Raw genomic sequence first — 23,003 nt, forward strand, 5'->3', positions numbered from 1 at the left:
TTATACCTTTATGGTGATACAATTCAGACATATTACATCTTAGTACACTTCATTCTTGCAAGCAGAATTTTCCAAGTGAAATTTTGGTACTGAACTGACTTTAAATATGCTATGATTTATTAGTATATTTAGGGAATTAGAGAAAAATAGTAAGGAATAAGACATATGCAGGGTCCTAGGAAAGCAAATGACTGAAAAGAAGAAGGGGAGTTCCGAGAAACAAAAAGTGATTTCTTGCTGTCGTAAAGGTTTTAAAAGAATCTCTTGTGCCATTATACATTGGTCACAGTTAACTTCTTCAGGATGATAGTTAGAGTACTCTAAATACTTCAGAAATGTTCTTATGTATTTAACCCTTCACTTAATCCTCCAAGAGAAAAGGCAGATGGTGTCCACATTTAGTGATGAGAAATTTGGTGTATATAAAGACCACTTGGCTTTACCTGAGGCTCTTGAAGATCTGGCCTCTGCTTCTCTTTCTGTTCTCATCCCTGCCACCCTCCCTTTTCTCTGGCCTTGCTGGACCATATGTGTTTCTCTGAGTACAGCAGGGGGTCGTTTACCTTCCAGCCTTCACATAGGCTGTTCCTTTGATCTTGAATGCTCCCTACCTCCACCCACCACATACCCATTTTGTAACTAGCATCTACTCATTATCACCTAGTCCAAAATCCTTTTCTGTCCCTCCTCTATGCTCCCATAGCACCCTGTGCATGCATCTGTTATAGCATTTAGTATGTTACTAATCACTAGTAGTTTGTCTTCCCAATTTGACTATAAATTTTTTGGTTTAGGTACTCCCACTTAACTTTGTATCCTAGTTCTTAACTTAGTAAGCAATGGTCTGTAGTACTCCACAGAAGTGAGAGGGATCCCCACCCAAAATTTGGTTCATATGTCAAAGGTCATGACACCCCAAACACCAAGAGAACTTGAGAGAAATTTTATTCTTCACACAAGAAAGAGAGTCCTAGGGAGAGCTGATTGGACACAAGCAGGTCTGGGCTGGCTTGGGAAAGTAGAGAAAATGGGGTGGATATTTGTAGGGCCTATGGGATGGGCCGGAGAAAGATCCCTTGAGCAGGGATTTAAATTTCCCTACAGTGGCCGAAGAGGAGGAGCGTGCACCAGCTTTCCGCCCAGATGTGGGGCCACAGGGGAAAGGGAGGTTAAGACTTAGAAAGAAGTCAGCAGTGAAAATAAAAAAATGGACTGGAACTCTTTATTGTAAGTGACATATAATACATGATCATTAAATCTTTGGTGAATAAAATGTGAACAAACTAGAGTCAGGCAGTAGCCTCCATGTCATCAATAGATACATTTTAAGCCCCTACATGTCCTATACTGATATACAGGACCACAACTCTGTACATTCTCATTTCGTAGAGAAAGTTGTTTACTGTGGCATATTCTGACCTTATGGCACCTCCCCTAACTCAAGGTAACATGAGACACATCTGCATTTTCTTTTAATTATGAAGTAAAAAAGAAGAGCAGAAAACAAAGGACTATTATTCTTAAGTTTGCATAAGTGATTTCTGCGTAGCCTCAATATACCCAGGAGAAAAAAATCCTATACATAGAATCTGCCCATTTTATCTATTAAATAATTATTGTATATTTAAAATTTTGTCTTTTGCCCTCCAGATGTTCATGAGAAATCCAGCTCCCCATTTTTTTTCCCCAGAAGAGCTGAAAATATTTTTCTTGAATGAAGTAAATAAGCATAACACAAGTAGGCAAAAACTACACTAGTCTACCATTATTTTGTAGGAGTAACTCATGGCAGAAGTGTCTGTTGACTGCTGCCTTCATTCCCTTTTAAAACATAATAACTACATCACTTGTAGGAGCACTATGGGCATCTTTTGTTTTTCAGTGCCTTTAGGCACATGAAAGCTACTTGATTGACATCCCCGGGGATTCAGGTTGTCTACATCGTCAGCGAACAGGTGTAGGTCTTATCCCTCTCACAGGCAGCAGCCAGGTCATCTACCCCATCCTTGATCTCAGCCTCACCTGTGCAGAGAGCCGGGCTCTGTGGGGGAGAGGTGTCCATATCTTTTCTATTCTTGGCTCCTCTGCTGAGATTTCTAACAAGGGTGCCAATTAGTGCCAGTTATGATGGCAGCTTTCTGAGGTGAATAAGACAGGATTGACAAAAACAGGGTGAAAAATCTGACTTCAACATTGTTATATTCTGTAATTTTTCTTAATTCTTCAGTACTTTTTCACTGTGAAATGGGGATCAAATCTTATTTTAGGAATTTCAGTGGACTTGTTTAGTATTAATCAATATTAATACTTTAAAATTTCAAGTCCTTCAAATATCTGTAGTATCTAAAGTGAGACAATGGCCACCTACTGAAAAAAGTGTTGACTAACTAAATAGTAGAATGAAAGAATTAAAAATACCTGTCACACAACTATCCTGAACACAAAAGACAGTGTTTCTCAAAGTATGATCATAGAAGCTCTAAATCACAGCCAACAAGATGCTTGTTAAAATGCATATTCCTGCACTCAATCCCAGATCTTTTGAATCTGAATCTCTAGGAACGTAGCCTTGAATCTGTGATTATAACAGCTTGTCCAGAGACTCTTTTACACGCTGGAGTTTGAGAGCTTGTACAGTGTATACATACAGGATATATAATGCACGGAAGCCTTAGAAATAAGTAAAAGCATGGCCTTTTGTAAATAATTTCAGCTCCCTGGACTTCCATTTCCCTTCTCTGCAAAGTGATTCCTTAATGGCTGCATCATGTTCTCCTCAATACCATGTGGGTTTTACAGTCTGTGCCATAGAAAAAAAAAAAAAAAAGGAAGACCAGGCTAACTACTTCCCCAGGATGAAGAATGAAGTCTTAAGGCATGTGCTCAAATTGATTTAGTCCTCCCTGCTTCTCCTCCACTGGTTCCAAACACCACCAATCACTTCGACCCACTGAACTTAGGAAATAAACAAAATGTTTTCCAGGTATCAGTTCTCTTTCCTTTACCTCCTCTGTCAGAGCTAGGCAGCTTTGAATCTGATTTTCAAACATGGGCTGGAGAAGGATGAAGCAATTTGAATTTGCTAAGCCAACACAAAAATCCTGGTCCAACCCTGGTCACACTTGTCCTGGGGGCAGTTTCCATCAGATACAATGAATGGCCTCAAAACAGCCTACCAAACCAACAAACTTAACAGTTGGACTGGAAGAAAGGCCGATCAACCATTTAATTTTGTCCTTGTCGTATACCATCTCAAGAGTTGCCATACTTCTTGACTAGTTAAACACTTTTTAAAAACTTTTGTGCCTTTAAAATATACACTGTGTTCCACACAGATACCCTGTGCTTCAAATACTACAAGATGCTTAGGTCTAGGGTTTTTATTTTTAAGATTTTATTTATTTTTTTGAGAGAGAGAAAGACACAGAGAAAGAATGCAAGCATGAGTGGGAGGGGAGGGGCAGAGAGAGAGGGATAAGCAGCCTCCCCGTTCCATCCCAGGACCTTGGGATCATGACCTGAGCTGAAGGCAGACACTTAACCAACTAACCAGATGCTTAGGTTTTAAACATGTTAAAGAAAAGGGCACCTGGCTGTTTCCTTTAGTGGAGCATGCAACTCTTGGTCAGGGTTGTGAGTTCTCGCGCCAAGTCAATTGTAGACATAACTTAAAAAACAAAGTCTTAAAAAAAAAAGGCTTTGAAGAAAAACTTGAGCACAGCTTTAGCCAACCTCAAGAAACCAACTATAATTTCAAATATTTTCATTTGTTAGCAAAAGATCAACGTATGATTCTTGCCTATTTTTCTGTGAAATGTATACCTTCAACTTTGCAAAAATTGTATTCTTAGGAGTCATTTCATTGTGTCACTGAATGCAAACACACTCATATTAATTTTTTGCTTTGCTGTTTCAGGTTTCTAAAAAGAAAAATACATCAATTTCATCTTATTTTTATTGACGTATAATTGACATACAATAATATATTAATTGCAGATGTACAACATAGTAATTCAACATTTGTATACATTATGAAATGATCACCATAAGTCTAGATAACATCTGTCACCATACAAAGTTATTGCAATACTACTGACTACTTCCTATGCTGTACTTAACAACCCCGTGGCTCCTCTATTTTACAACTGGAAGTTTGTGCCTCTTAATCCCTTTCATCTATTTCTCCCATCTCCCCACCCCTCTGGCAACCACCAGTTTGTTCTCTGTATTTATGAATCTCTTTCTGTTTGTTTTCTCTTTTTGTTTGTTTTGTTTTGTTTTTAGATTCACATGTAAGTGAACTTAATGGTACTTGTCTTTGTCGGATTTATTTCTCTTAGCAGAATACCCTGTAGGTCCATACAGGTTGTTACAATTGGCAAGATTTCTTTCTTTTTTTATGGTTGAGTAATATTGCATTTTATATATGTACCACATCTTCATTATCCATTCATCTGTTGATGGGACTTAGGTTGCTTCCATGTCTTGGCTGTCGTAGGCAATGCTGCCATGAACATAGGGGTACCTGTCTTAAAATTAGTATTTTTGTTTTCTTCAGATCCAGAGGTGGAATTGCGGGATGGTGTGGTAGTTTTGTTTTTAACTTTTTGAGGAACCTCCACACTGTTTCCACAGTAGCTGTACCAGTTTACATTCTCACCAATTGTGCCTGAAGGGTTCCTTTTCTCCACATCCTCGTCGACACTTTTTATTTCTTGTCTTACTGCTACTTGCCAGTCTGACAAATATGAAGTTACATCTCATTGTGGTTTTGATTTGCATTTCCCTGATAATGAGTGATATTGAGCACCTTCTCTTGTGTCTGTTTGCCATCTGTATGTCTTCTTTGGAAAAAATATCCATTCAGGTGGTCTGAATTGGATTGTTTGTTTGTTTGGTGTTAGTTGCAAGAGTACTTTATATATTTTGGGTATTAACTCCTATTGAATACATCAATTGCAAATATCCTCTGTCATTCAGTAGGTTGCCTTTTTGGCTCATTGTTTTCTTCTCAGTACAAAAGCTTTTGGCTTAATGTAAACCCAGTTGTTTATTTTTTGCTTTTGTTGCCCTTGCTGGAGGAGACAGATCAAAAAAAAAAAAAAAAAGGTACTGCAAAGACCAATGCCCAACTGTTTACTGCCTGTGCTTTCTTTTAGGAGTTATATGGTTTCAGGTCTTATGTTTAGACCTTTAATCCACTTTTTTTTAATAGGCATAAGAAAGTCCAGTTTCTTTTCTTTTTCTTCTTCTTTTTTTTTTTTTTTTTTTTTTTTANATATAGCTGTGTAGTTTTCCCAACGCTACTTATTGAAGAGACTCTCTTTTCCCCAGTGTTTACTCTTGCCTCTTTTGTCATAGATTAATTGACCATATAAATGTTTGTTTCTGACCTCTCTGCTCCATTCTGTTAATCTGTGTCTTTTTTTGTGCCGGTACCATACTGTTTAGATTACTGTAGCTTTGTAGAATGCCTGAAATCTGGGATTGTGATACCTCCAGCTTGTTCTTCCTTTTTAAGATTGCTTGGCTATTCAAGATCTTTTGTGGTACCATATACATTTGAGGATGACTTGTTTTAGTTCTGTAAAAAATGCTCTTGGTGTTTTGATAGGGACTGCATTGAATCTGTAGATTACTTTGGGTAATATCACTTTAACAATATTAGTTCTTCCAATCCATGAGCATGGTATATCTTTCCATTTATTTGTGTCATTTCTTTTATCACAGTTATGTAGTTTTCAGAGTACAGATATTTTACCTCCATAGTTAAAGTATTTTTTATTCGTATGAAAAAGGCTTTGATTTGTATCATAAAAGTCTAATGAGAGACTGAAAGCTATTTGTATGCTGATACAATGTCTTGGAAATTTGTGCATACTTTGCAGTGTGTAATAATGCATACATAGTAGGACTTTAATAATGTTTTTATTTGAAAAAAATTGAATGTTCTGAAGCAGTAACAAGAGCTAATAAATATTAAGTACATAGTTAATAAACAAAGTATATGAGTACCAGCACTGTTCTAGATACAAATTAATGTATTTAATCTTATGATGGTGTTACTTATTATCACCTGTCTAGAGAGAGGGGCCAAGAAAGGCTAAATATCTTGCTCAAGGTCATACCACTAATAAGTGTTGAGTCAAGATCTGAACCCCGTCAGACTGTCTCCAGAGCTAGTATTTTTATTTTCAACACTAAATGACTTACTTTTTATTGTTTTAACAGAAATTACAATGATCCATATTTAACTGAAGAATGAATTCCTTCTGAAGTTAATATTAAAAGCTCATTCCAGTACACTGTCCTGGTCTTTTCACTGTTAAAAGGTTCTTTGGTGCTTATTTGAAACAGATGCAAACACTTAAAACATCCATTCACATTGTATTTTCCTGTGATTTGCTAGAATATGTCAGGTTGCCTCCAGGAGACCCATTTCTAAATGACTGTCTGATTTCATTCGCCTTGCTACTCCTTTACAGACTTACAACTTCATGAATCATGAATCTGTTAAAACATGGTTGATCAGACGTTTTTTAGCCTTTCTTGCCAATATTCTATCCCTTCCTGTTGTGGAAAGCTTGAGGACAGCCAGGAGAAGAAGCTGGGTGGGTTTTTCAAAGCACAGTTTCTTCAACCAAGTCTTTTGGCAAGACATGGTGATGGGCTAATGGTAGTGCAAAATTTATTCTCACATACTTTTAACTCCAAGAGCTATTAGTTGGGAGTTAAAAGCTTTTGGTTTTCAAGGGGATTTGCTTTCTTCTGTTATTGTTCTTCAGTAAACTTTAAGGGTGTTTTGTTTTGTTTTGTTTCATTTTGTTTTGTTTTAGAGAGAGAGAGAGACAGTGCTGGGGGGGGGGGGGGAAGGAGAGGGAGAGAATCCTAAGCAGACTCTGTGCCCAGCACAGAGCCCAACTCGGGGCTCAATCCCATGACCCCAAGATCACGACCTGGGCCAAAATCAAGAGTTGGTTGCTTAACTGACTGAGCCATCCAGGTACCCCAATAAACTTTAAGTTAGCTTTCCATTTTTACAAATTTTGCTTTTTAACTCTATTTTTATTGCCTGCTCAACTATTTTGATTGTTTTAACTGTGTACATTTTACAATTCTGCATGCAAAGTGACAGGGGCAAAAAAATGTCACTGTGAGTCCTCAGTGTGGGACAGTCTGTATCTCTCTTATCCCTACGTATAGACTAATTTTAATGCGTTTTATTTCTATCTGTGTTAATAAGAGTGATTTGGCATTGTCAGTCAGCAAGTGTTTTGATTAATCTAAGTTTCTGGTTAATAAAAATGACATGTTTCAATGGAAGCAAAAGAATAATGAAAATTGGGGCACCTAGGTGGCTCAGTCGGTTGAGCGTCAAACTCTTGATTTTGGCTCAGGTCATGATCTCAGGGTCCTAGGATCAAGCCCCTCATGAGGCTCTTCACTCAACAGAGAGTCTTCTTTAGATTCTTTCCTCCCTCTCCCTCTGTCCCTCAGCCCCTCCTCCTCCTCTTTCTCTCTCTCTAAAATAAATAAATAAATCTTTTAAAAAATACAAAATAATGAACATACACTTTGTACAATGAGAACATATTTTAATGATTCTGAAGGCCTTTCAGAATCTTGCTTTATATTAAAGTTTATCTCATTGTTTATCAGTTAAAATCGTATTTGGAAAATGTTTGAGAAGGAATTAAAGAAAATATAATTGGATTGTACTTAGATTCATTTAAATTATAGTTCTAAGTCATTTGAGCTAAGAATGGAGAACATTCTCTCTCAACATGAAGCTCCAGGCTACTTTCATCCCAGAGCTCTAATCTGTAGAGAAATGTAGTGAAAATCTCCTTATAATGAAATGCTTCTGATATCCTTAAATAGTCCCTATACCATTTTATTCCATAGCATCTTTTGTGTATTTTTTATCATTGTACTTCCACCTTGTCTGGCAATTTCCTGTTTGTATATTCCTCAAGTGCTGAGACTTAACTCCTCTCTATATCCTCCCTTCTGACCCTGTGATTGGGATGGCAAATCTTTACCATTCCAATATGTTTTGTAGTATACGGGAGATACCAAGTACAAAATTTTATTTAATTTGGGTGCTCTTGAAAGAGTTTAAGGTGTTGTTGCTTATTTATGGAGTTTATTTTTTAGTATTAAGTGTAAATAGTGTCATGGCACCTTTGGAGTTCTAGTGATGCTCACTTACTTTTGGTCTTACGTAGATGAGTGTTGATATGAGGATTTTTTTTTATGAGTCTAGTTCATTGCTACAGTATAGAGTAGCATTTCATTTCTTAGGATGCTTATGACCTTGTTAAATAGCAGTCCAAAAATCATGTGGCTTGTTTTGATTTTAACCAAAGTTACAGCTGCCTAGCTGTAAAGCAGTCAGTTTCTCTTATTATGACTAGTTCTTCAACTTGTACTGTTTTAAATTGCCTGCAATTAGCATATTTCAACCTTATTTTTAGGTTTAAATTGCAGTGTGAGAGTGTACTCTCCTCTTAGCTAATTAGTGCTATCAAGGAACAGTAGGTTACCTCATTAGTACCATGTGCATTTAATTAAAGAAGAGAAAATTGGAGTTAACCTCATAGTTAATATTTTCACAGAGTGCTACAATGCCAACACCTTCAATTGGAGTCACACCCCTGTGTATCTAATTATGCACTGGTGCCAAATAAGGTTAGCAAGGGTACTACAAGGCTGTTGACAAAATAATTTAGATGAAAACGTGTTTGTTGGATTCTGACAGTAAAATATAACTTGAACGTTTTTTTCCCCCCGTAGTCCTCATCTGCCAGCATCAGGTAACATACTTCTTCATAGGAAACGAAAGGAAAGGACTATTTTGGAAGCCATTTTTCCTGTTTGAATTTATGTTGCTCTTATCTTGCAGAAAATGGCATATAGTCATGGAAAGCATATACGATCCGTTTCTTAAACAGAGACCCTGAACTTCAGAGATGTATTTGAAAAGAATTATTTATAAGATGTAATATTTACATGCATCAAACTACTACAAATACTCCCTGACACCCCTACCACATCCCTCCTTGCTTTTCTTCTTTTCTGATATAATTTCCCTTGTGTATCTTATGAATGGGGATCATCCTTTCATATCATACATGAAGTCTAAGGATGTGTTGTCACATGGTCTCTTCAAATGCAGTGTAATCCTTTTGCCCTTCAGACAAAATCTTTGAAATGTCTAATGCCACTTAGGTAAAAAATGACATTCCATGTCATTTATCAATAAATAATCACTTTGCTTTTACAGAAAAAAAATGCAAACTATACATTGGAGTATATAGAGTTGTTCTCAATACAAGTGGTGCAATTCAACAGGTTTTAACAGAGATTGTAGAGTTTGGCTCCATAGCCTCAAATATATATTTAATGACAATATTTGTGTTATCGTAATGCATGACCAAGGCAGTTTAGCTAAAGCGATTCTTGTGATTATTCTCACATTTCATGACAAGCCAGGATTTATGTTCATTTGTATTGGCTATAGTTGAGTACAAGTCAATAGTTAGCTTTTTGAAAAAGAGGTAATTAAAGTTTTTAAGGACAAATACCATCCCATACTCTAAAATCACAGTACCCTTTAAATTTAAAGGGGTATTCATTAACATTGGCCATAATTTTAGCTTAGAAATGGGAAGTGAGATTCCTGAGTCAAGATCATGGTAGACCATGACATTTTTTGGTTAGTGGTTAATTCATTATGTTTAAATATTCAACTTTGCATCTGCCAAGTTATTTTTATTTTTTAAATCTATACTGTTAGTAACTGTGACACAAAGATGGAATAGTCTCATCTGTGTTCACCTACCAAGATAATAATCCAAAAATATTTTTTAAATGATAATGTACATTATTAGCATAAGCCTTAAGATTGAGGGGGGAAAGAAGCCAACTCCTGATTCTCTTTGTTTAATCTAGGAATTGCTTCCAGAAACAAAATTATGTGTCTGTGGCCACTCTTCTGGTGATGGGCATCCTCACAACACATTTGCAGTAAGTTACACTGGGCAATTAGAAATTCAGCTACTAAGCACAAAGCCATAGACTCAATACCACAAAGTACATTATCTGTGATTTTCTATTAGCCACTCCCTTTCATTGATGCAGATAATCAGAGATGATTAATGTTAAGATACCAATGTAATTAGTGGGTTTTCTGTTACTTCTTGTATTCTCTCTTCAGTTATATTTCATCATCTATACACTTTACTGTTTCTGTGAGTTGATGGCGTTAAAAATTACCTGAAATATATAAAGGCATACGGTTGACTCACCACTACACTTTTCTCGAACCTTTAGGAATCATATGATGAGATAGTGTTGACATGCAAAAAATAGAGATTATGAATAGATACAATACATATTTATATATTTTAGGTGAAAGTTGCTGTTCCAAGTCTGCAAGTTACCATATAAATATGCCAAGGCCTTTTTTTTTTTTTTAACATATTCTGTCACTAGAGTACAATTTGTCTCTTTAGACTATAATATTCAATGAAAATTGCTTTCGTGACCCAATTCACATACCAGTTAGCCTTGGAAATGAATAACAATCCTGAAGTGGCCATTCAAGAATTTTTAAATAGAGCAACTTCATGTTTCCATTTAGCATGGTGCTACCTGTATTCCTAAGGAATCTCTAAATATGTAAGTCATATATTTTCATATATAGAATTTTTGCTTATTTCCTTAATAATTGAGGTACTTACTTAGTTTCCATGGACTAGAGTACTCCTAAATTGGCTCACCCAAATTTATTTTTTAAGACACTACACATAATATTTCCTAATTTATAATTGATAGAACACATCACAGTTAAGACTTTTATAAATAAATAGTGTCTTCCTGAATATAGAAGAAATTTCTAGTTTCATATCTTGTTTTTTTTAAAAAAAAAAGACTTTTCTCAATAAAAATAGTGTCAAATTAATATGGAATGGTATTCTTTGTGAAAAATATATAAAGCATTTTTAAAACTGTGTGATGCAAAACAAAAATAGTGGAAACAACATAATATATGCTATTTTATGGAAATAGTGAATGCAGAGGATTGGTAATGAATTTTGTACATTAAAACAGGTTTTGCAATGATCCGAAGTTATCTACTTTGGGTTTTACTCATTTTAATCCTATAGTATTTGCCCCTCCTGAGCTTTCTTGGCAATAATAATAATATCTGAAAAAAAATACCAAAAATTAAAAACCCGTGGTAAGTTTTGTTGAAATGATGTAATTTTATGTGAAAGACCAAACTAATCTGATTTTCTATGTATCCTCTCTATATTTTGAAGGAAGATAAATTTAAAATAAACTTCAAAAATAACTGTATACTTTAACTTATTAATAAGAAAATAGTGCATTAAAAATGGAAAAGGCAGTATTTCTAATTGGTAATACTTTTTCCTAAAATAATCCCAATGGAAAAATTGTTTTCATTAGACTGAAGGAGCTGACTGAACTACTAATAGTGTTTGTTCTTTATCTAAAATGACTTCTACCAGTAAAAAAAAAGAAAAAAAATTCTGTATTCTACATAAGAATAAATCTATAGCATCAAATCTTTATATTTTCACTGACATATTTTCAGAATGAAAACAAACCACAGAGAAATTAAATGACTTACCAGAGGCCATTTAATTCCTCAATGGCAAAGCTGAATTTTTATAACCCAAGTCTGTGATCATCTGTGTATTGGTCTTTCCAAGGATATGCCAGATTGTTCATGGTTGCTTTGAGGGCTCTCTTGGATAGAAGTCTGAGGTTGTTCTATGTGTCCAGACTGTGATTAGTATCTAAGATAGAAAGACTACCAGGATGAATTAGTGAAGTCTGCTGTGGCTGATAGGGAGAGGGAGTATAGAAGTGCATAGACCAGATATTTGCCATCCCTATGGTGCACCAAACTTAATACTTCAAATTAGTCACTGAGTGGCTCTGCAAATGATGCCTCCTGACTTCACAGCACTAGGGAAACACTAAATATTAAGTAGGTGCTTATTTTCTTTTATTGACTACGTTAGAGATAACCTTTCTGCAAGCTAAAATGGCTACATAGTGGGATTTAAAATCAAGATGCAAACTAAAACGAATGATATCTATTATTCATAATTGACAATGTCTATTCAATGGACATAGTTCTCTTTTAGTATTTAGTAAATTTCATAACTACCAATACTCTAGGGTGGTACTCAACTAAGTTCTGGAGCACCATGAGATAAATGGTGGGCTAAAAGGCAGAAGGGTGTAGAAAGTAGACATACAGGTCTTTAACATGAGCCACATTCCTTTATAATCTATTTAACTGAAATGTGTAATAAATTGTGAATCATTGTAATACTAAAATTTTTAAGAGATCATACATCCCTATCAGTGGATTAATTTAATGTCACAAATATTACTTCCATGGTTGATCAACCTTCACAAATAAAAAGCCAAATTTTCAGACAAATGTTCCAAAGTGGCAGATTAAATTACTTTTTACTTCCTCCCCCTTAACTTCAAAAATAAAAATCCTGTAAGTTTATTAAAAAACTGGAAATAAAGTGCCATAAATTTCAGAGAAAAGCCACTTGCAATTACCAAAGGTAGGTTAAAGCTCAAATTACCTAAAAGAAATAAGTAATATTACATATTTGATATTAAACTGATGTCAGAAGCTCTCCACCATACCATCCTCTCCCAGGCATTTCTTCTATCCAGTTCCCAAAAAAAAGATGCAAAAAAATATATTTCAAAGAAGCATTTTCTGGTGTTTTAGTATGCAAGTAGCCGTCAGACGTTAGCTGTCATCTGAGTATTGTGCTTTTTATTAGCACATTGTTGAACAGTAGTGATACTTTTATGTATCCACTAATAGATTAAATTTATTGTGCCTCTACTAATTTATTGCAATACTGGGTAGTAATTGTGCTCACTTATATCACCCCTACTTGAAAATTATAATCTTAAATTCTATCTACCTGTTATATTTAAAAGGAATGTTTGGTCTCCATAGGTTGTATGTTTAACATTCTAAGAATAATGACATAAAATTCTTGTTGTAACTTGGAATTTTGTAGGGAAAAGCATTAAGTTCTGGCTTTAAAGGAAAGAGTATGAGAGTAAGAGAGCTTCTTTGTGAGAGATTACTTTTCAATACTTCCTTTTCACATTCAGTGTTTTTTTTTCAAATGGTATATATTTAACTCTAATCTGGAAAAATCTTCACTTATTTTACTTTTCTTTCAAACATTAGTAATAAGATAGATTGCCTTTTTTCCCCTCCTGATATATCAAACAGCTTTATGAATGGCTAACTGTCATGATCCTGAATTTGCTTTCCTACCACACAATAGTAACCCAAGTTCACTCCCCAATAACTGCACCTTGTTGACACCTCATCTGTCTGAATGGCCTCATTAACACCTACCTGCAGATAATCTTATTGTTAGTCTTGCCTACAGGTTTTTACACCTAAGTGAATACTATTTTACATAGGATTCTGCCTGTTAGCTCCAAGTGCTAAGGCAATTAAGTTGAATGCTTAGAGTCTTTCTCTTTTGGGTATTATTTTCAAAACATGTGACATTGGGTCAAATGAGTATTTTGATGAATAAAACTTGTTGTATCTATAAAACCAAAAATGAAACTTGCTGGCCTTGGTCCAGTTGGTTTATAACCCATTTAAATTAAATTGCATTGACCACATTGAATCTCTCCCCCTTCAGATCTTTATTCTGCTTCGATTGCCTTGTGAATGTTTCATTTCAATGAGAATTGTGGATTGGAGGAAATAAGAGAAAGAGGAGAGGGACAATTTTTAAGAATCTCTTATTTTTCCATCCAAATTCATCTCTCTTTTTAGTCTTTATATGAATTCTACCCCACAGCAAATCATCTATCCCATGGGCTCTGGAATCAGCTTTCTAGACTGAATGTTGGACAAATTACTTACCTGTTTTAGCCCCATGCTCCCAATCTGTAAAATTAGGATAATAATATCTACTTCATAGGGTGGTAATGGGGATTAAATTTTATAACTGAAAAGTACTTAGCATGATGACTAACACATAGGCAAAGTGCAATAGATATTCAAGTCAGTAGCTCTAGTAGCATCAATATACTCTTGGTTGGACTAAAGAGACAATTCTGTTTGATGTAAATTTAAGTACATATTTGGTGTTAACATTAAATAAGAAGCATTAGGCATTGCACCTTGAATCATAGCTAAGACAGATGGAAATATTCCTTAATCATTGAAAGTCTTTATATTCATTAATTTACGTTAAACACTGGCTTATTCACTCACAAAAATCAGTGTTTTCCGAATGTTTTTCCGATTTGTTAAGTGGAAGATAGCTAAGTGGAAGAGAAAGAATCCTTCCTCGCCAGATCTAAATGATGTCCTTCTGGCAGCCACGGAAAATCATTGCCAAAGAATGTTAGGAAAAGTTATTGTACCCCTAATTGTCTGTATCCAGCTAGAGCACACCAAGATACGAAATTAGGAGATACATGGGGCAGTGCCAGATTACCTCCAGTGTTTTCTTCCTTCTCTATTATAAATTTATTAGCAGAGATGAACCACGAGTTAAACATAAATTACTACTGATTGGTAGTATTGACGATTTTAACTAACATGCTGTAGACAGTTAACCAGGAATAATATTTTGGTACCTTTTTTAGAGTCCTTCCTATAAAACCTTGATTTAACTCTTCACTATTAGTGTAAAGTTGTAGCAGTGTAAACCTGAATTTATTATGAAGCAGTACAAGTTAGATTTGTTAATTAATCATGTTCATTTTGAGTAGTTTTTATTTGAGGTCCTTTGGTATGAAATAAGCCTTAAAATAACCAAATATTTCAAACCCTTACTCTATAGCTGATTTTGTTAATGCCATAGAGTTGTAATATAGTAACCATGTTTAGGGCTACTGTTTAAAAAATTCCAGATTCTTCATTAGAAATAGAATAAAGATTTCTCTTTTTAAAACCTTGGTTGACATTTGTATGCAACTTCTTGATTAATCTTTTTCTTTCCAAGTGTAATTCAAAATATTAATAATTATCTATACACACCTCACTCAGCTGGGCTGTAGCTCCCTGAGCTCAGTTCATTCTAGACACCTCTCCTGAGTGATTGCCTCTCACCTTCTATTTTATTGCAATATTTGAGATTGCAATGAATTCTCTTGATGTTGGTTCCAAGAAGGACCAGTAGCAGAGTTTTTTCAATGGAGGCTCCTCTTTGAAATTTGTAATGAATAATTTACTCCCCTTGATGATTCACTAAAGCATTAGTATGGCAGAAATCAGGGGCTGATGAAAGGATTATTTATTTAGTTATCTGGTTTTGTTGTTGTTAATATATTTTTCATCAAATAAATTGATACACACACTAGAATATGTATGTGGCAATAATGTGAATTTATGGTACCCATTCAGATAGACTGTATTTTTCCTTTCACATTTTAAAGTTATTTGTAATGAGCTATTAGTGTAGTCTCTACAAATATGAAATATAATCTGCACTAACTTCTAACAGTTCACTCTATACTTCTTGCATATTTCTAAAGATTTATAAAATGTATATTCAGTGTTTATTATTTGTATTTCTGCTCCTTGCATATTTCTGTATCATCTTATTTTAGCATAACAATAAGCACAAGGCACAAAAAAACAAGTCATCCTTGTGTATAAATCTTCATGACTCATGAGTGTGCACACACACACATACATGCATATATATATATACATATCTAAATGACCAGTTTTGTAAAAGAATGTTTATGTGTTTTTACTGAGTTCTATATGCTATTCACTTTTGTTCTCTTCTTTTGAAGTTAAATTTTTTATGTTTGTAATTTTCATTAGTCAAATGGGTCATTTGTTATGCAAGGGATTAGCAAATTATAGACATCAAATTGTTATCACTGGCACCATTCATGCTGCAATGTATTTACTTCAAAAATATTTCTAAATAACTGGATTTTTCTTGTAATTTTAATACATAGGATGTCATGTTAAGCAGCATATAATTCCCATTGACATTAAGACTTAAACCTAAAACTGTGTGCTGTACTTTAAATCTTCATGCTGTGGAGTTCAGAAAGCTTACATTATCAGAGTTCTGTCATGCTATAATCATATAATGATTCATATAACTTAGATGAAATTGCACATGCTTACTTCCAATTAATCATATCCTGTATCATAATGATAATTTTGGTGCAAGTAAATTCACCTTGGCGGTAAGATAACGAATAAAGTCTTACCAAGTTAAAGATTTCAAGATGGAACTTCTGTCATATTTAACATTAAAAAACAACATGAAATGCTTAGGCTCTTGCAACCATGTTCCCAAGCTCTTTTCCCTGAAGTTACCTTTCCAGCAGATATTCCTTCTGTTCTCTCTTAAGAGAGATGAGATGAGATATTTTGTAATATTGGCAGAAGCAATCCACCTTTCAAATCCAGAGTACTAGTTGTAACATCACACCAGATTACATAGGTTGTATATTTAATATTTTCAGAGTAACAATATAATACCTTAATTTAATTTTATTTTTTTAAAGATTTTATTTATTTGACAGTGATAGAGACAGCCAGCGAGAGAGGGAACACAAGCAGGGGGAGTGGGAGAGGAAGAAGCAGGCTCATAGCAGAGGAGCCTGATGTGAGGCTCGATCCCATCACGCCGGGATCACGCCCTGAGCCGAAGGCAGGCGCTTAACCGCTGTGCCACCCACGCGCCCCAATACCTTAATTTTAATTTAGAATTCCGTAGGTAAAATATTTAGTCTGGCTAAAACAGACAATATAGAATAGGAATAAGGAATCTTGAGAGTTCTCACTTAAGTACCCTTAAGTAAGAGTATCTTAAGAGACATTACGATGAAGGGAAGGTTATCAGGTAAATATCAGATAAATTCTCATTAAATTAAGCATAATTCATAAATTCACATTGTGTAATTTTAGGAGGAAAGAGTGTTGACAAAATTATGGCATTAAATTTTATAAACAAGCTTAAGTTTTCCTACAGCATCATATATGTATACCTAGTGAGTATTTTGCTGATGAATAGATAATTAATACAAGGTTGAAATAAAGAAATAAAATGAGTAACAAGTACACTGTTGTTTTATCTCTATTTCTCCCTAAATCCTTGTTCCCTGTAAATTGCATATCTCATATGCTTGCTTAAGGCTGACAAATATACTTTTTTTGCATGCCTGCTTTTTGTCTCTTTATATATGATCTGAGTAGTTACTTTGCTCTATTGAAAGGGTTGTGCCCTGTTACTGCATTGCCAAAATAAAGAGAAGGTGATGTATTTCCATCCTCTATGGACTGATAGAATATTATAGCTAAAAGGAGCCCTATGATTCATTTACTTCAAATACTTTATTTTACAGTTGAGAAAACAGTGATAAAGAATTTAAGTGACTCCCCTAATATCTCTCCATTATTCATGAGGAAGCTGTTGATGACCTGATAATTCTTTAGTCCTAAGCCATGGTTCATATGTATTAATTTTCACAGATTGTGTATTTTAACTTTAATTCTATATATAACAAAAGCACTCAGTTTTTCCAAATGTTGCTAATCACATTTACCTATGAAAAGATTTCAAAGACCAGATAGATTTTACGATCACTTTTGAAATTACCATACATATTACTTGACTACTTGCAGTTTGTTGAGAACATTTTTAAGGTCTCAGTCAGATCTATGAGATAATTTTATTTATAGGTTGAGATTTTGGAAAAAGAACAATCCAAGGATCTTCAGTGATTCCCCCAGAAACATTATAAAGTAAAGCATGAAATCCAAGACTGTTGATTTATTGCTTAAAATCTTCTAATAGGATTTCAGCTAGAAAAAAGACATGAAATCCTTACCTCAGTGTACAGGGCATTCCAAAGTTATTTCCTAATGTTTAAAGGAATAAACTTAATAGTTAACAAATCTTAATTCTTTATAATCATTTTATCTTTATTTAGACTACACATCCAACCAAGATAAGTTGCTCTGTAGAGATGACCAAAGAGATTTCCCCCAGCTTTTTAGATTGTCTGTTTACTCTCTCCCAGATAAATATTATGTCTTAACAATTGAGAAGAAGTGATTAGTAGGTCTGTTATGCCAGCCTGATCTTAAAATACAAATAAAAGAAGATAAGACAATACTTTAAGTATGATATTGAAATATCAAACATTTAAATAGGTAAAGCTCAGAATGGATGCTTGAATTCATCAAACTAAAATGCTACGTCTGGGGGTGCCTGGGTGGCTTAAATGGTTGGGCATCTGCTTTCAGCTCTGGTCATGATCTCCAGGTCCTAGGATTGAGCCCCGCATCAGGCTTCCGGCTCAGCGGGGAGTCTGCTTCTCTCTCTCCTTCTACAGTTCCCCCTGCCTGTGCTCTCTCACACTCTCTGTCAAATAAATAAATAAAATCTTATAAAAAAAATAATAAAATGCTATGTCTGTAACATACAACTTTGATCCTGTAAAACATATTCATAGCCCTTGTTGTAAATTGACTACTTAAAGCCATAGAAATGAGGGGCACCTGGGTGGCACAGCGGTTAAGCATCTGCCTTCGGCTCAGGGCGTGATCCCGGCATTATGGGATCGAGCCCCACGTCAGGCTCCTCTGCTATGAGCCTGCTTCTTCCTCTCCCACTCCCCCTGCTTGTGTTCCCTCTCTCGCTGGCTGTCTCTATCTCTGTCAAATAAATAAATAAAATCTTTTAAAAAATTAAAACTATAGAAATGAGTACAAGGTTTGAATTCTGTTTAGACATTATGGTTCTAGAAAAGTCTTACAAGTACGTGGAATCAATTCCACCATTTTAAATTAGTACATACTATTTTTTAAATTGATACCATCATAAGACAAATAATTGTTCCTATTCTTCTTTCTCATAACTTGGAAACAGTTCAATGGCTGCCCACTGTCTACTGGATAAAGCTTTATAAACCATAGCCTTATAGTCATGTGCTTCCCCAAAACTGGGCTTTTTCTTACTCAAACTTATCCCCGATTATTTCATAAACAAAAACATTGGGTCCTGAGTGATATACCTACACGTATGTCCCAAACATACAATATTCCTTTTTTTTCTATTCTTTTTCTTGTGTTATCATTTTCTATCATCCTCCCTGTTCTTTTCTGCTTATCAAATTTCAATGGTTATAAAAGCCCAGTTCAATAGTATCCCACATGAATGCTTTTTTCACCAATGCAGTCCACATTGATTAATCCCTCTTTTGATCTTGTTATTCAACCCATGTTTGGAATTATTCTTAGCCCTCTGACAGGGTTCCATTCAACACATACTCGCTGAACACATACTATGTATAACTCACAATGATACAAAAATTTTCAGTAAAATCATGAGTAATCACCTACATCCGAGAAGTGTAGACCATGAAGATGGGAAATATGAAATTTAAGACTCAAAAATCAAGCAAGTTGTAAAGATAGACTTAATCACTGTACTGAGGAATTAGAGACAGGTAGGTGGAAGAGATTTATTTGAGGTGAAGTTTTGAAAAAAAATTCATCACACTAAAAGTATAGAGAATATTCTAGGCATTGGGAACAGAATAAGAAAATTTACAGAGGAGAAAAAAGAAAAGGATGGGTAGTTTTCAAAGTGTAGCTTTGTGTATTGTATTTGAGGAATTGGAGAATGTTTCAGGAAAAGTTGGCATATGTAGTCTTTAAATATATGGACCAAGGCCAAAATTTGAGGTTTTGAATTTTTAGATAACTTTAAATATTCTGTAAGATTTTGAGCAAAGAAGTGAATGTAACATAACCAGGCTATAGTCTTAGAAACATTAGGAAGAAGTAATTGAATCTAGAAAAATATTGGAATCTGTGTGTCTAGGTGAAAGGATGCTGTCCAAAAAATAATAATGGTAATCTTAACTAGGAGAAGAACAGGGAAAAAAATTAAGAGGACAGATTTAAGGGAGAATACGATTGTAAAAGGTATGTTGATAATTAGAGAAACAGAAATGTTCTGTGCCTGGATATTTGTATTTGGTTGACTGTGAACCTGGTGATATCTAGAACCCAGAAAGAATCATAGGTTCAGTGGTAGGCAGAAGGAGGTTGGAAGTGATAAAAGTGTTGTTTGAGAAGTATATTTGCATTGCCAGTGGGATATCTGTGCTCAGCAGGCAGTTGGCAATGAGTTGGAAATGATGAATTTTTGGAAGTCATAAGCATATGCAGGAGACCAGAGTCCATTATTTTGAAGGAGACTGAAGAGGAAGACAACCACAGATAAGTCACAAGCATTGGGTAAGGGAGAAAAGGATGAACCATAAAGGATGCGAATCCATAAGACAGCAAAGAACCAGGAGCCAACAGTCAATGATCAATAAAAGAGATTTTTAACAAACTAAGAGATTTTTTTTTTAAAACATTACTACAGACGGAATGGTGGTATTAAAACAGGGTGAGATATGAAGCAAGTTATAGATTTGGCAAGAGTGTTTTGAACTGAACACAGTCGATGACTTGCATGGTAACTAAAGGAGTTCATGTAGAGGTGACATGTTGTATGTATACACTGGTCCTTTGGGAGAAATGCTGATTAAAAGGGAGATGATAGGATGGGGGCTTGAGAGGGAGCAGGACTGAGGAAAGGTCTTGAGGGGAGGAGACAGTGGAGATGAAAAGATTAAAAGTGAAAGAAGGAGAAGAGTAAAGCGTTGTAACAAGGAATGAAAGATGATGGGGGGAGAGACCTGGCATCCAGGGCACAGATGGATGTTCTTTGAAGGGAATAGAAACCCACTTTCATTGGAATTGAATGGAAGTTTGAGGATGAGTAAACTTATAGCTGGGTTTTTATCTCTCTTCCATTATTTGTTAAATCTGTTTATGCCTTGTGACGGTCACTGTGTCCCTCTCCCCTGTGTCACGATGTCTACATTTGAACTTCATATCACCTTTTAGGGATTCCTACTTCTATGACAAACTGTACAAAAGAAGGGAAGGGTATATTTATGGTTGTTAAAATTTTCTAGTTATGATAGCTTTACTCTGACCATATTTGTCATATATTATATTATTAGCCAAAAGAATAACTACTCATTAGAGTTCAAACTTAGCACTGATTTTTTCATAAGAGACTAATAGCATAGTCACAAGATGAGTGTTCTTTCCTTTCTCTCAGAAATTTAAGATGGATTAATATACATCTGAAGAACATTAATTATTTTATGAAACATTTAGATACCTGAAGATTTTGAACTTTTTAATTGGTTAATTTTTAGTAATTAATAAAATAAAGCTTTTCATTTTTTAGAAAAACCTTTTAGTGAAAGCAGAACATGCATCCAGAATGAAATATATGCAGAAATATTATGATAGTATTTTTTTCACTGTATTGACAGTATTAAATTTTAAGAACAACCCAATAACTCAACCACTGAAATTGCCCTTAGACATATATTTAATTGCTTAATTCTGCACTTAGTACTACACAATTTGGATACAAAGGTATGACAGGGTAACATATTCTTAAACAAAAAAACCTTCTTTCTATTCATAAAATCAGAACTAAAGCATAGGGAAAACTAAGAAAGAGACAAATAAGGACCTTGCTTTTGGAGCCTTTTACAGCAGGTGATATTTCTGCTTTACAAAGTAGACTTTAAATAGTAGAATTTCAGGAATTGATGATAAACAATTGGAAGTATAATACCCCCAAATGATTCCATGACTTCTGACCAAGAAGTTCCTACGTCATTGCTGCCAAAAATAATTCCTTTTAACATGCTGACAAAAATCCTTTTCCTTTTTTTAATTTTTCAGTTCTCTGCTAAGCAATTTATTGAAGCTCTACAAACTGAATTAAATTGTTTTTCTGATTTGCCTTTACTAGGGCTTTGGTGAAAGTATCGACTATGTCAGGTTTTATGAGACAAAACCATAATGTGGTCTCTTTGGCAGAAGCCCACCCCTTAAGGACTAACCACACTTTGCAATAGTTTTGGTTTTTTGTGGGTTTTTGTTGTTGTTGTTGTTGTTAGTTTGTTTTTGAAGACTAATTTATTTTATTTGAGAGAGCGTGCAAGTGTGTGAGTGGGGTCGAGGGGGGTACAGGAGAAAAGCACACTCCCAGCTGAGTGGGAAGCCCATGGGACTCCATCTCAAGACCCTGAGATCATGACCTGAGCTGAGACCAAGAGTCAGATGCTCAACCAACTGTGCCATCGAGGAGCCCCTGCAGTAGTTTTTATTATAGCTATTTACATGTATTTTTTTCTATTGAGGAAACTGACTTGACTGAGAAGTAAAATAATCTACCTAGGGTCACATTTTAGCAAATGATGAAGCCAAGATTCAAATTCAGGTCTATCTGACTCCAAGATCTCTTCTTTATGTTACATCACCTGTGGCTTTTTCTGGGTTTTTTTGGGTTTTTTTTTTTTTTTTTTTTGGGNGGTTTTTTTTTTTTTTTTTTTTGGAAGTAGTACCTCTTCTGAGGTATAATTTTATTTATTTATTTTGTTATGTTCATCACCATACAGTACATCATTAGTTTTTGATGTAGTGTTCCATGATTCATTGTTTGGTATAACACCCAGTACTCCATGCAATACGTGCCCTCCTTAATACCCATCACTGGGCTAACCCATCCCCCCACCTCCCTCCCCTCTAAAACCCTCTGTTTGTTTCCTGGAGTCCGGAGTCTCTCTTGGTTCATCTCCCCCTCTGATTTACCCCCCTTCATTTTTCCCTTCCTTCTCCTAATATCCTCCATGCTATTCTTATGTTCCACATTTAAGTGAAACCATATGATAATTTCTCTGCTTGACTTATTTCCCTTAGCATAATATCCTCCAGTTCCATCCAGGTCGATGCAAATTGTGGGTATTCCTCCTTTCTGATGGCTGAGTAATATTCCATTGTATATATGGACCACATCTTCTTTATCCATTCATATGTTGAAAGGCAT

The 23,003-nt window shown here is 35.0% G+C and overlaps 1 protein-coding gene across 12 annotated transcripts in view; it reads left to right on the forward strand.

Annotated features, from left to right (window-relative positions):
- FOXP2 (forkhead box P2) overlaps nt 1–23,003 on the forward strand; it is a 552,780-nt gene that overhangs the window by 420,852 nt on the left and 108,925 nt on the right. For 8 of the 12 annotated variants that reach the window (XM_034670891.1, XM_034670886.1, XM_019802209.2 and 5 more), the window contains one exon: nt 9,955–10,029. The exons of the other annotated variants lie outside the window; for them this stretch is intronic. In XM_034670891.1, the coding sequence (XP_034526782.1) occupies nt 9,955–10,029 (75 nt within the window). The remainder of the gene's footprint in view (nt 1–9,954; nt 10,030–23,003) is intronic. 12 annotated transcript variants of the gene reach the window in all.

This window comes from Ailuropoda melanoleuca, chromosome 1, assembly GCF_002007445.2.
Source record: "Ailuropoda melanoleuca isolate Jingjing chromosome 1, ASM200744v2, whole genome shotgun sequence".
Classification (NCBI taxonomy): domain Eukaryota; kingdom Metazoa; phylum Chordata; class Mammalia; order Carnivora; family Ursidae; genus Ailuropoda; species Ailuropoda melanoleuca.